This window comes from Pseudopipra pipra, chromosome 21 (genome assembly GCF_036250125.1).
Source record: "Pseudopipra pipra isolate bDixPip1 chromosome 21, bDixPip1.hap1, whole genome shotgun sequence".
NCBI lineage: Eukaryota > Metazoa > Chordata > Aves > Passeriformes > Pipridae > Pseudopipra > Pseudopipra pipra.
The window spans coordinates 2,590,854-2,604,311 of NC_087569.1; the positions used below are offsets into that span (position 1 = coordinate 2,590,854).

The 13,458-nt window shown below is 66.0% G+C and overlaps 1 protein-coding gene across 3 annotated transcripts; it reads right to left on the reverse strand.

Moving 5' to 3' along the window:
* Window positions 1-1,397: 1,397 nt before the first annotated feature.
* Window positions 1,398-12,791, reverse strand: LIMK1 (LIM domain kinase 1). Of its 3 annotated transcripts, XM_064677632.1 has the most exons (16): window positions 12,590-12,791; window positions 10,436-10,532; window positions 7,203-7,341; window positions 6,751-6,860; window positions 6,477-6,668; window positions 5,579-5,684; window positions 5,318-5,493; window positions 5,059-5,242; window positions 4,878-4,964; window positions 4,496-4,627; window positions 4,329-4,388; window positions 3,924-3,989; window positions 3,670-3,826; window positions 3,512-3,567; window positions 2,589-2,746; window positions 1,398-2,493 (listed from the first exon to the last, which is right to left on the reverse strand). In XM_064677632.1, the coding sequence occupies exons 1-16, from the start codon at window positions 12,645-12,647 to the stop codon at window positions 2,340-2,342; spliced, it is 1,932 nt and encodes a 643-aa protein (XP_064533702.1). In that variant the 5' UTR covers window positions 12,648-12,791; the 3' UTR covers window positions 1,398-2,339. The 3 variants fall into 3 exon arrangements, with proteins under 3 accessions (XP_064533702.1, XP_064533700.1, XP_064533703.1); XM_064677630.1 differs by lacking the exons at window positions 10,436-10,532; window positions 12,590-12,791 and adding an exon at window positions 9,624-10,413; XM_064677633.1 differs by lacking the exons at window positions 10,436-10,532; window positions 12,590-12,791 and adding an exon at window positions 7,455-9,057.
* Window positions 12,792-13,458: the final 667 nt, after the last annotated feature.

Consider the following 13,458-nt stretch of genomic DNA (forward strand, 5'->3'; position numbering starts at 1 on the left):
CTCACACCGGTGTCAGGCCACATTGGGGTGGGGGGCTGCAAGGACCCTGCCAGGCTGTGGCCCCTGGGCAGGGGCTGGCAGGGGACCTGCTGCCACACATGCCAGTGGCTGGATTTGGACACAGGGTGCTGAAGAACCTCCATGGGGAGGGGTTGGGTGGGTGACAGTCATGGTGTGGGGCCACTGGGGCTGTGCCAGGGCCACCTCCCTGCCTCGTGAGGGGTGTCCTGGCCAGTGGCTTGGTCTGGGACGAGTTGCTGGTCATGGGGGTGACTGAGTGGCCACCTGTCATGGCCAGCTGCTGGCCCGCCCATCCTGGCACTGAAGGTCCTCTGAAGGGCCACCAGCACCACCAGGCACATCACACCCCACAGCTCCACCCAGCTGGGGGAGGGGACGGGGAGGTCTGGAGGTCCCCTGGGTGTGGGGGTTCCCCCTGCAGGGCTGGAGGTCCCCCAGGCAGCAGGGGATTGGGGACCACGGGGTTTCCCAGGTGTGACAGCCACAGCAGGTCCCCAATGTTCCCAGGGAGTGAGAGCATCCTGCTCCCAGAGCAAAGAGCCAGCACGTAGGATGTCACCAAGGGCAGTGTGGTGTCACCAAGGGTGGCATGACAGCCCCGTGACACTGACAGGGACAATTTGTCCCTGTCCTTCACTGGGTAGTGGGTGACAAGCAGTCAGGAGCCACCCTGGAGGTGACAGAGCCACTGTCACCTCCCCAACCCCTCTGGTCCCTCCAGCTGAGCATCCCTGAACAATAAACCATGAGGTCTGCTGATGGACATTCCAGCCTGGATCCCAGAACCCCTTCAGGCTCCTCTCCCAGCTGCAGCAAACCCAGGGACATCCTTGGGGACATCCTTGGGGACATCCCCCCAGTCCCTTCCCTGTCACTCCCCCATGAGCTCCTTGAGTTCCAAGTCTTCTCCAGCTTCCAAAGCTCAACACCCCCCGAGGACGGAGATCCCCCACCTTGGGGACCTTAATTTGGTTTAGGAAGGTGGCAAGGACAGAGGACAGCATGGCAGGGCCATGGGCCACCACTGCATGGGCCACCTTGGTCCCAGGGGACAGCAAAGGCTCCACGGCAACAACAGCTCCATCACCCGCCTGTCACCACCCTGGGGGACAGTGGTGACATGTCACACCATGTCATGGCACGGCCACCGGGCCAGGGAGGGGACACAGGGCTGGGGGAGCCTGGCAGGAACCACGATGGGGGGGACAGCAGGAAGGGCGACAGCGCTGCCACCACGGGGGTGACCGAGCCGGGGGTGCCACCAAGCCCAGAACCACCACACCCCTGAGCAGGGGGGACCGTCCCCTCCTGCCTCAGTGTCCCCCCGAGCTCCCAGCCCCCCCGGGGGAGGCGAGCGATTGCCAAGCAGGCCGGGCAGCGAGCGGGGAAGGATTTATTGACTCACGGCTCGGGGTACATCACAGTTTGAGCTCCCTCCCCGCCTCCGGAGGGGGCGTCGCCTTGGACTTCCCGGGCAAAAGTGCGCGGAGAGGCTTCACAGTTTGATCCCTTCGGGAAAGCAGAACCGAGGCAGTGACAAATGGCAAACGCTACGTCGTATGAAAAAATAATACAAACTCTTCTCTTTAAATATCTTACAGAAAAATGAACCTGAATAAAGAGCATGAAAAGCACCGCGTGGCGCAGCCCCCGAGCCCCGCCCCGAGCCCCCGCGGGCCGAGGGGACCCAGACGAGCCCTGCATCCCAGCCGGGCATCCCACCCGGCGCTGCCCCCGGGCGCGCACGCGGGGCAGGGCGGCGTGGGGGCGGCGGGGACCGCTACGTGCCTGTCCCCACGCCACGGGAGTGTCCCCCCACACGGACCCCTCGCTCGGCAGCCCCCCGGGACCGGGCTGCCAGCGGGAGCAGCGTGAGAGGCCGGCCGAGGGCGTTGCTACGAGGGCGCCCTGGGGGGGCAAGGCCCTGGGGGGGCCGCGGACCCCCTCCCGAGGGAGCCGGGGGTCCCTCCTGTGTCGCAGTGCAAGTTCACGGAAAGCCAAGGCACCGCCGCGAGGCCGCGGCTCTGTCCGGGGGGGTCGTGCGGGGCAGCCCCCGGTGTGCAAAGGGGAGGTGAGCCGGGGCGGGGGGACACGGGGACACCCGGACGGTCCCCGGGGGCAGAGCTACGGCGGGGGGGGTGCCCAGGGCCATGCGGCCCCGGGGAGAGCCGGCTCCCCGGGGGAGGGGATGCATCCAGGGAGCCCCGGGGGTCCAGCCCCGGGGGTGGGGTGGGGGCAGCCCCAGGAGGTGCTGGCGGCGGGTGCAGCTCCTTCTCCCGCCGCTCCAGAGGGGTGTGGGTGGGCGGGTGGGTGGGGGTCTATCGGGGGGGCGCAGGGACCCCGCCCTCCCCCCGCCGGTGCGTCTCCCCGAAGGCTCGGTCCAGCTGCTCCAGTTGGGAGCTCAGCGGCAGGTGGATCTCCAGGTGCATGCGGAGGGTCTCCAGCCACTGCTCCAGCTTGGCGAAGGACGGCCTGGGCGACAAGGGGGGACAACGTGGCAGCTCCACTCGCCCCGTCCCCACCCCTGCCCCGCCCCAGGGTCCCCAGGGGGGTCTGCGGCCCCTCACCGCTTCTCGGGGTCCAGGTCGCAGCAGGTGACGGCGATGGGGAAGAAGCTGGGGGGGCAGGCGGGGGGGCAGTAGCGCTCCAGGAAGCCCCTGACGTTGAGGCCGAAGTCGGTGGTGCGGGGCAGGTAATCGGGGTCGGCGCTCACCCGGCCGATGATCTGGGGGCGAAGGGAGGGAGGAGGGGGCTCAGCCCCAAGGGGAGACCCCAAGCCCAAAGGGGACCCTCCAAGCCCCAAAGGAGGACCCCAAACACAATGAGGACCCACAGCCAAGGGAGGACCCCAAACACAATGAGGACCCCAACCCAGAGGGGGAGATGCTAACAGGGAGACCCCAAACCCAAGTGGGGAGGCTCCAACCCCAAGGGAGGGCTCCATGCCCAAGAGGAGGAACCCAAGCACAATGAGGACCCCACCCCTAAAGAGGAGATCTCAAGCCCTAAAGGGAATATGTCCAAGCCCCAAGGGTGATGCCAAATACAACAGGGAGACCCCAAGAGGGAGACCCCAAGCCCAAGGCAGGACTCCAAGCCCAAGAGGGGGAACCCAAGCATAATGAGGACCCCAACTCCAAGAGGGAAATCCCAATCCTGGATAGGGGGCACTCTAAACATAACCCTAAACATAACAAAGACTCTGACCCCAAGGGGGACCCCAAACACAATGAGGATTCCAACCCCAAGCACACTGAGGATCTCAATTCCCAGAGGGACACTCCAATCCCAGGGGGAGGGAACCCAAACCCAGTGAGCACCCCAAGCCCAAGGGAGGACACTCCAATCCCAAAGGGGAGACTCTAAACACCCCAACCCCAAAGGGGACACCCCAACCCCAAAGGGGACACCCCAACCATGGGGGCAGGTTAACCCAAACACATTGAGGACCCCAGCCCCAGTGGAAGACCCCAGCCCCAGGAGTCCTTGCCTCACACAGGACGATGCCAAAGGAGAAGATGTCCACCTTCTCGTCGTAGCTCCTCCCTGTGGGGACACACAGGTCAGGCCACACCACACACACCCGTCCCTGCCCCACCAATAGTCCCTGCTGGGGACAGAGCCCTGGCTGGCCACGCTGCCCCTCACCATTGATCATCTCGGGGGCCATCCAGTAGGGGTTCCCCACCACCGTGTATCGCTTCTTGCGGTCCGGTTTCTTCAGGTTCTTGAGATGTTCGGGCTGGTTCTTCTCGTCCACCATCAGCCTCGCCAGCCCAAAGTCAGCCACCACCACACTCTTGTTCTGGGGGGGTGGAGAGGGGGTGAGGCACAGGGGAGCCACACAGGGGGCTGAGACCCCCCCTGGGCCAGGGCAGGGACACGGCCAGGGTGGGACTCACCTCCCGCACGAGGCAGTTGTGGGAGTTGAGGTCACGGTGGATGATGTTCATGGAGTGGAGGTAGGCCTGGGGGAAGGATGGGCTGAGACTGGGGGCACCCCCACACCACGGTCCCCCCCCGCCCACCAGCATCCATCCCATCCACTCATCCCACAGGGACACCCACCCATCCCACAGTGACACCCACTCCCCCCACAATGACACCCACCCCACAGTGACACCCACCCACCCCACAATGACACCCACCCACCCCACAGTGACACACACTCCCCCCACAGTGACACCCACCCACCCACAGTGACACCCACTCCCCCCACAGTGACACCCACCCCACAGTGACACCCACTCCCCCCACAGTGACACCCACCCACCCCACAGTGGCACCCACCCCACAGTGGCACCCACCATGCCGGCGGCGATGTCCTTGGCGAAGCTGACCCGCTGGCTCCAGGGGTAGTGGCTGTCCTGGGGAGCAGGAGCAGGAGGAAGGATTTGCCACAGAACAGAAGAGGAGAGGGGTCCCCCAGCCCCACTGTGGGGTGGTGAGGGCCAACCTGTCCCCCAGTGCTCACCATGCTCTTGATGAGGCCCCTCAAGGTGCCCCCCTTGATGTACTCCGTGATGAAGTTGAGCCTCTTCTCCTTGTACAGCACCCCGATGAACTTGAGCACGTTGGGGTGCTCCAGGCAGCGCATCACCTTCACCTGCAGGAGACCCCCCACACCCCCCGTGTCCGTGACACCCCGAGGCACCCACACCCACCTGGGCAGACCCCCTGCTGCGGGCAGGGCTGCACCCATAGTGCCAGGACACCCCATTCCACGTGCTGTGCCCAGACCCACATCAGGTGGGGGACAGGATGGGACAGCCCCACCCCTCGTGTCCCCCCAAACCAGGGGGGTTAAAGGAAAGGGGGGATTAAGGAAAGGGAGGTTATGGAAAGGGGACGCTCACCTCTTTGAGGAAGGTCCTCTGTGTCTCCTCGTCGAAGCGGATCAGCTCCTTCATGACCATCACCTCGCCCGTCTCCCGATGCGTCACCTGGGAGCGCAGAGGCTGAGCCACCCCCACCTCTGGGGACACCCCCCTCTACCCCAGGGAGCCCAGACCCCCACGCTTGTGCCACGAGTCCCACCTTGATGGCCTGGCCGAAGCAGCCCTTGCCCAGCACCTCCCCGTGGATGAGGTCGGAGGGGCGGAAGATGCGGTGGGCGCGGGACACGACGCGCAGGGACTCGGAGCGCCCGATGTCCTTGCGCTGGGACGCGGGGGAGCCCACGAAGCCCGAGCCCGGGGACTTGTCCGTGCTGCAGCTCCTCCTGTGGGACGGACGGACAGAGGGTCAGCCCCCAGGAGGGACGCCGAGGGGAGAGGGGCCGAGGCGGTGGCCTTACGTGACGGCGCGCTGGCGCATGGCCGCGGGCTCCGGGGGGGCCGGGGAGCGCAGGGGGCTGCACGGGGCGGGCAGGGGGCTCCCTGCCAGCCCCGGCTCCCGGGCAAGGGGCTCATGAGGGTCGTGCTCGATGGTCAGCTGGAGCAGGCGGCTGGTCTCCTGGATCAGCAGGTCAATCTGGGGGTAGGAAAGGACAGTGGGGTCGTTTTGGGGCCATGCCGAGGAGGGGGGCTGGTTGGGGGGCATCCCGGGGGGGATGTACCTCGTCCAGGGGGACATGGCCGATGGGGGTGCCATTGATCTCCAGGATGCGGTCGCCCACGTGGATGGAGTTCTTCATGTCAGGGCTGATGCAGTCTGGGTCCACCCTGGGGGGCCAGCAGGAAGCAGGGTCAGACCCCCAAGAGTGTGCTGGGACACTGCCCACGGGGTCGCCTCCCTGGCATCCTCACTGGTGGAGATGTGCTGGGACACTGCCCATGGAATCACCTCCTGACACTGCCACCACTGAGGATGTGCTGGGATTCTGCCCATGTCCCCCCCCCCAGTCAGTGGGGAGGGGACAGGCTGGCACAGCCCCTGCGAGTCATCTCTGGGGACACAGTCACTGCACCCACGAGCCACCCCTGCAAGATGGGGATGTGGAGGCAAGATACCCACAGGCCACCCACTGTTGGTCAGGGACATGCAGGCATGATGCCCTTGTTGGATGGGGACACGCAGTCATGGCACCCACGGGTCACCCTTGCCGGATGGGGACATGCTGTCATGACACCCACGAGTCACCCTTAGGGATGGGGACACACAGTCATGGTCCCCACGAGTCACCTCTGCTAGATGGGGACACGCAGGCACAGGTCCCTCCTCCTGGGCAGGGACAGTGCCCACGAGCCACCTCAACCACATGGGGATGTGCCAGCCTGGTACCCAGGGGCTCTGCCAGGATGTCACCCCCCAGCCACACTGATGGCAGGGACAAATCAGCGTGGGTCCCACAACACCCCCCTGCAGCTGGGGACGTGCCACCCCTGGCCAATGAGGACCCCATCCCTCCTCCTCCCACCCCAGAAAGTGTCCCTGGGGTGGATCCCAGCAGCAGAAGGGACACGGGATGGCCCAGCCTCGGGGCGGGGAGGGTGGCAGAGGGGACAGGGACGCACTCTCGGACGCGGACGGTGCGGGGGTGCTCAGTGCCACAGCCCTGGTCGATGGACACGGAGAAGCCGCGTTTTCCGTCGGAGCAGGCGGGGATGGAGACGAGCGTGACGGTGTGTGGGATGCGGGAAGCCGGGGAATCCGGCAGGATCTGCTCGATCACCGGCGTCACCACCATCTGGTAATAGCAGTGCCCGCTGCGGGGACAAGGGGAGAGAAGGGTGGGCGGGGGGTGCCAGGGGATGCGGTCCCCACCCTCCCACGCGGGCTGGCACATACCAGTAGAGCTTGGAGCGCTCCACCAGCGCGTAGGTGTCCCCGTCCCCGATGAATGTGCGGCAGTTGAGGCAGCTGAAGCACTCGGGGTGGTACTTCTGCTCCCCAGCCACCTGTGGGCAGATGCCATCAGCCCCGGGACCCCCGTGTCCGGGGCACCGAGGGTGAGTGATGGGGTTTGCATGGTGCTGGGAGCACCCACGGGTGCACCGGGCACAACGGAAGGGTGGGCAGGGTGGTGGGGACGGAGGTGCCACCAGGCTGGGAACGACTGCAGGGACATCCTCCCACCACCCTGAGCCTCCCTCAGTCCCACCTAAAGCGCAAACCCCCAAAGCCCAACCCGTGCTGGGGGTCTGCACTCCCTCCCCACCTCACCCTTTTCCAGGAGCTCAGCTGTGGGTCAGGGCTCCGTGTCCCACCCCAGGGACCCCCAGGGACCCCCCAGTGCTCACCATGACCAGCCCCTTGGTGATGTGCTCGGAGCAGCCATGGCACAGCTCCCCAAAGCGTGCCCAGTAATCCTTCTTGCAGTACAGCCGCCCATCCTTCTCGTAGTACTGGTGGGACAGGGAGGCCCCGCACTCGCAGCACCTGTGCCAGGGACAGGGACACCCTTGGCACCCATCCCCATTGTCACCCCAGGGCACAGCCAGTGCTCCTCCACCCCATGGATCTCTGGACAAGCTGCTTTCCCTGTTTCCTACCCCACTGCATCCGTGTGCCACCTTCCCCAGGGTGGCAGCAGGGGATTCCAGGGGTGACAGTGCAGGCTGGTGCTGCAGGGACATCTGGGGACACCAAGCTGGGACAGACATGGGGCAGGGAGGTGACAGCACGGCATGGACATGCCAGCCTGGGCATGGACACACAGAGGGATGTGCCAGACCAGTCACAGACATGCCACCCTGGTGACAGACGTGCCAGCCTGGCACAGACACACAGAGGGATGTGCCAGCCTGGTCATGGACAGAGAGGACATCCCACCCTGGTGACAGACACACAGAAGGACATGTCTCTCTATGTATGGCTACGGTGACATGCCAGGCTGGCACAGACACACAGAAGGATGTGACAGGCTGGTCACAGACAGAGGGACATCCCACCCTGGTGCCACCCTGGTCACAGACATGCCAGCCTGTCCATGGTCACACAGGGGGGATCCTGCCCACGGATCTGTCACCCTGGTCACAGTCAGAGGGACGTGTCCCCTTGGTCACAAACCCCCAAACAGAGGGACATGCCATCCTTGGGGGTGCAGTGCCCCAGGGGGTGCAGGGGTTGGGGATGTGCTCGGGGGGTGACAGGGCTGTGCCACAGGAGGGGGCACCCAGGGGTATGGGGGGCTGTCAGGTTTGGGGGTGCACAGGCAGGTACAGGGGTGCTGTGTCAGGGGCAGGAGCGGGGCAGGGGGTACTAGAGGGGACTGGGGTGGGGAGGTGTGGGCGATGCAGGGGGGTGCTATAGGGGATTTGCTGTATGGGGGTGCTGTGGGAGGGGTGCAGGGGGGCTGCACTGGGGAGTTCCTATAGGGGATGCAGAGGGGTGTGGCTGCAGGGTGCAGGAGGGGCACTCTAGGGGATGTGCTGTAGGGGTGCAGGGGGGCTGCAAGTGTAGAGTTCCCATAGGGGATATGGGGGCGGGTTGTTGGAGGGGTACAGACAGGGTGCAGGGGAGATGCTATAGGGGATTTGCTGTAGGGGGGCTGCTTTAGGGGACCAGGAGGGTTGCAGGTGGGGAGTTCCTATAAGGGGGAAGAGTGATCGTGGGGTTGCAGAAGGGGTGCAGGGGGTGCTGTAGGGGATTTGCTATAGGGGATTTGCTGTAGGGGGGATGTAGAGGGGATGCTATAGGGGGGATGCAGAGGGCGTGCTACAGGGGATTTGCTGTAGGGGTGATGCAGAGGGGATGCCGTAGGGGATTTGCTGTAGGGAGGATGCTATAGGGGACTTGCTATAGGGATTTGCTGGGGGGGATGCAGAGAGAATTCTATATGGGATTTGCTGTAGTGGGGTATGCAGAGGGGATGCTAGGGGGGATGTGCTGTAGGGGGGATGCAGAGAGGGTGCTATAGGGGATGTGCTGTAGGGGATGTGCTGTAAGGGATGTGCTGTAGGGGATGTGCTGTAGGGGGGATGCAGAGGGGATGCTATAGGGAATGTGCTATAGGGGATGTGCTGTAGGGGGGATGCAGAGGGGTGCTATAGGGGATGTGTTGTAGGGGGGATGCAGAGGGGATGCTATAGGGGATGTGCTATAGGGGATGTGCTGTAGGGGATGTGCTGTAGGGGGGATGCAGAGGGGATGCTATAGGGGATGTGCTGTAGGGGATGTGCTGTAGGGGGGATGCAGAGGGGGTGCTGTAGGGGATTTGCTGTAGGTGTGGGGGTTGCTGCAGGACACGCTGCAGGAGGGTGTTGGGGGGTGCCCGGGGACTGTCGCAGTCCCCCCCCAGCCGTGGGCGGGCGCGCAGGTGAAACACCAACCAGCGGTGACGTCACGGCGAGGAGTTTCCCCACCCCATGACGTCACCGCGCGAGGACTCCCCCGCCCGATGGCGCAGCATGAACCATCCCCTGGGCTGGGGGCGGGGATGGGGACGGGGAGGGGAGGAGGGGGAGGAAGGGGAGCAGCGCGAGGAGGAGGAGGAGGAGGAGGAGGGGGAAGGCTCCCCAGCGCTGCCGGAAGCCGCTCACCCGTGGCGGGGGGGCCGGATCCAGCTGCGGCCCCGCAGTGGCTTCGCTGGGGCCGACGGCCCAAGGAGGGGGGGATGGGGGGCACAGGCTGAGACCCCCAGGGGTCCATGCGGTGAAAATCTGTCCTGACCCGATCTCACTCCCACTCCCATTCCCATTCCCATCCCCACTCCCACTCACTTGGCTCCAGCGCTCAGGACGCGGCTCTTCCTCAGCACCGCCGCCAGCATCCTCCCCCGGGGACAGGGGGGACACCCCGGGGACACCCCGGGCACCCCCAGCCCCACGGGGAACCCCGGCAGGTCCCGGCCACCCCCTGCCACCCCCGAGCCGGGACTTTCCTCCTTGTCCTCCTCGGGGCTCCCCCGGCTGGAGCTGCCGGGAGGGCTCGAGTGAAAGAGGAAACAGGGAGGGAGGGGGGCGGGTGACATCAGCCACGCGCACCCTGTCACCGGCCAGGAGGGGACAGCGCCGGGGACAGGCAGCAGGGCCCCCGCCAGGCCGGGCATTGCCCGGGGCACCCACCGCGGGTGCCAGGATGCACAGCCACGCTTCGGGTGCGTGTGACACCGTGACAGCCTCACACCCGGCTGTGCCACCACCAGAGCCGGGGGGGGTCCTCTGTCATTGTCCCTGATCCCGGTATCCCTGAGGCCATCCCAGTGTCCCTAAGGCCATCCATGCTGGTGTCCACCACACCACCCATCCTGGTGTCCCTGATGCCATCCTGATGTCCCTGATGCCATCCCGGTGCCCCTGAGGCCATCCCGGTGTCCCTGATGCCTTCCATTCCAGTGTCCATGACACCACCCATCCCGATATCCCCAATGCCATCCTGGTGTCCCTGATGCCATCTCGATGTCCCTAAGGCCATCCATTCCAGTGTCCATCACACCACCCATCCTGATGCCCCCATCTCGGTGTCCCCAGTGCCATCCCGGGGTCCCGCTGCCCCCCCTCCCGGTGTCCCCGCTGTCCCCGGCGGGTCCCACCTGAAGCAGTCCGAGTGCCAGTCTGCCTTCAGCGCCTGCAGGTACTGCCCATCGTAGATGCCCTGCCCACAGCTCGCACACACCGGCAGGTCGGTCCCTGTGGCGGGGGGCACACGAGGGGACAGGGCTGTCACCCCACAGCAGCACCCGGGATTAGCTCCCTCTGCCCCGGGGTGATGAACTCCAACCCTCCATCCCCCAACCCCATCGATCCCGGGACGGGTCAAGGTCGTGGCACTGATGTCCCCAGGGGTGGGATGGGGGCACATGATGAGGGCCAGGAGGGGTGGCAGGGAGTGGCAGGGGGACAGGGGGGTGCAGGGATGGGGACAGGGGGATGCAGGGGAGCAGGATGGGGACAGGGGTGCAGGGTGGGTGCAGGGGGCTGAAGGAATGTAGGGTGGGTGCAGAGAGGGGTACAGGGGGCAGGATGGGTGCAGAGAGTGTAGGGGGGGTGAAGGGGTGCAGGATGGGTGCAGAGAGGGGGACAGGGAGGATGGGGGGGTTCAAGATATAGCAGGGGATGAATGGGGGGACACAAGGAGTGCAAAGTGGGTGCTGGGGGATGAATGGGGGGACACAGGGGGTGCAGGGTGGGTGCTGGGGGATGAATGGGGGGTGCAGGGTGGGTGCTGGGGGATGAATGGGGGAACACAGGGGGTGCAGAGTGGATGCTGGGAGATGAATGGGGGGACACAGGGGGTGCAGGGTGGGTGCTAAGGGGTGCAGGGTGCATGGGGGGACACGGAAATGTGCAGGGTGGGGGACTGGAGGATGGATAAAGGGTGCAGGGGCGCACAGGGGGTCCCTGGGGGGATGTGGAGGTGCGGGGAGGGACACAGAGGGGTGCAGGGTGACTGCAGAGGTCCTGGGGGTGCAAGTTCTTGGGGGGTGTGGGGAGACATGAGGGGGCCCTAGGGTGCAGAGTGGAAGGAAGGTAGAGCAAGGGAGGGATGCAAAGGGTTTGTGGGGTGCAGTCAGGGATGTGGGATGCAGGGGGTTTGTGGGGTGCAGTCAGGGATGTGGGATGCAGGGGGTTTGTGGGGTGCAGGAGGGATGTGGGATGCAGGGGGTTTGTGGGGTGCAGGAGGGATGTGGGATGCAGGGGGTTTGTGGGGTGCAGGCAGGGATGTGCAGGTACAGGGAGGGATGCAGAGGGTTTATAGGGTGCAGGAGGGATGTGGGATGCAGGGAGGGATGCAGGGGGTTTGTGGGGTGCAGGCAGGGATGCAGGCTGGAGGGGATGTGGGGATGCAGGGTTTTGGGGGTGCAGTAGGGGCACAGGGGTGTGCAGGGGGAGATGTGGGGTGCAGGAAAGGGGATGTAGGGGGTGCAGGAGGGGCTGCAGGCTGTACAGGGGTGCAGAGGGAGATGTGGGGGTTCACGAGGATGGGATCCAGGCTGGAGAAGGGTACACAAGGGGAAACTGCTGGACAATGGGTATAGGGGGAGATTTGGGAGTGCAGAGGGGATGCAGCCTGAACAGAAGGTGCAGGGGGGATACAGGGGTGTAAGGGGGATCCAGAATAGAAGAGATGCAGGGGAGGATGCAGGGGGTGATGTGGACTGGATGAGGGGTGCAGGGGATGATTCATGGGTGCAGGGGGGACGCAGGGTGGCTGGGGAGGGCAGAGGACATGTGGGGGTTACAGGGGGGATGTCAGGGAGCAGGATGGGGGTCTCAGAGGAGGATGTAGGGATGCTGGGGGGATGCAGGCTGGATGGTGGGTGCAGGGGGGATATGGGGGTGCAAGAGGATGCAGGCCAGAAGAGGGATGCAGGGGGGATGCAGGGGGTGATGCGGGCTGGATGGGGAGTGCAGGGGGGAGATACAGGGTGAGCAGGGGGTGTAAGGGGAGTTTTGGGGATGTAAGGGGGATGCCGGGCCGGTCGGGGACCGCGGGGGACATGTGGAGGATGCAGGGGGGGATGCAAAGGCGCAGGATGGGGGTTGCAGAGGAGGATGTAGGGATGCGGGAGGGATGCGGGGGGATGCAGAGGGGATGCGGGGCGGATGCGGGGCGGACGCGGGGGGTCCGCAGGCTGGCCGGCGGGCGCTGTGGAGCCGGGTTGGGGGGGGGGTCTCGGTGCCCCAGCGGCGGCGGAAGCGCTGAGTCAGGCGGGGATGGGAGGGGGGCTCGGGGGGTCACGCACCTTCGTCCTCTCCCATAGGCTCGTCCCTCCAGGTGCAGCACAGCAGCATCAACCTCATGCAGCCGCGCTGCCCGGCGCCGCGCCGGGCCCTGCCGCTCCCGCGCCCCTGGCCCTGTCGCTCTGTCCCTGCCCGTGTCCCCCTGTCCCGGTCGGGCCCCCCCGGCCCTGCTGCGGCTCCGCGGGCGGGACCGCGGCGGGAGCACCGCGCCGGCGCGGCCGAGAGGGGCGGGGCCTGGGCGCGGGGGGCGGGGCCACGGGGGGCAATGGGCGGGGCCTGAGGGACGCGGGCCGGGCCGGGCCCGGGGCGTGGTTGGGGCGTGGTCGGAGGGGGCGTGGTCGCGATTGGGGCGTGGTCAGGTTGGATGGGCGTGGTCAGGAGTGTGGGCGGGGCTGGCGGGTGCGGGTTGGGGGCTGTCCGGGGGCTCCGGGACCTGCGGGCCGTCACTGTGGCAGGGCACGGGTGTCCCCACCCACCGCTGGCCATCATGGATGTCCCCGCCTGCCATAGTGTCCCCAACTACCCCGGTCCACCCATCCCTGGCCAGCACGGGTGTCCCCAAATACCCCGGGCCAGTCCCGTGGGCAGGGTATGGGTGTCCCCCCACCCACCCCTGGCCATCATGGGTGTCCCCACCCGCTGTGGTGCCCCCAACTATCTCCAGCCAGGGTACAGGTGTCCATACTCACCCCTGGCCATCAGAGGTGTCCCCATATGCCATGGTGACCCCGACTACCCCCAGCCAGCTCCGTGGGCAGGGCACAGGTGTCCTCACCCATCCCCGACCATCATGAATGCCCCCAACTACCCCAGGCCACCCCCCTGGGCAAGGCACAGGTATCCCCACCTGCCATGGTGTCCCCAGTTACCC

Bases quoted from the DNA above. Each gene is read 5' to 3' on its own strand.
- LIMK1 (XM_064677630.1), bottom strand. From the start codon at position 9,952: ATGCCCGGCCTGGCGGGGGCCCTGCTGCCTGTCCCCGGCGCTGTCCCC. The intron at 5,243-5,317 runs GTAAGGCCACCG...TCCGTCCCACAG, and splicing joins ATGCGCCAGCGCGCCGTCAC to GAGGAGCTGCAGCACGGACA. The intron at 2,747-3,511 runs GCAAGGACTCCT...CTTCGCCCCCAG, and splicing joins TTGGCATCGTCCTGTGTGAG to ATCATCGGCCGGGTGAGCGC.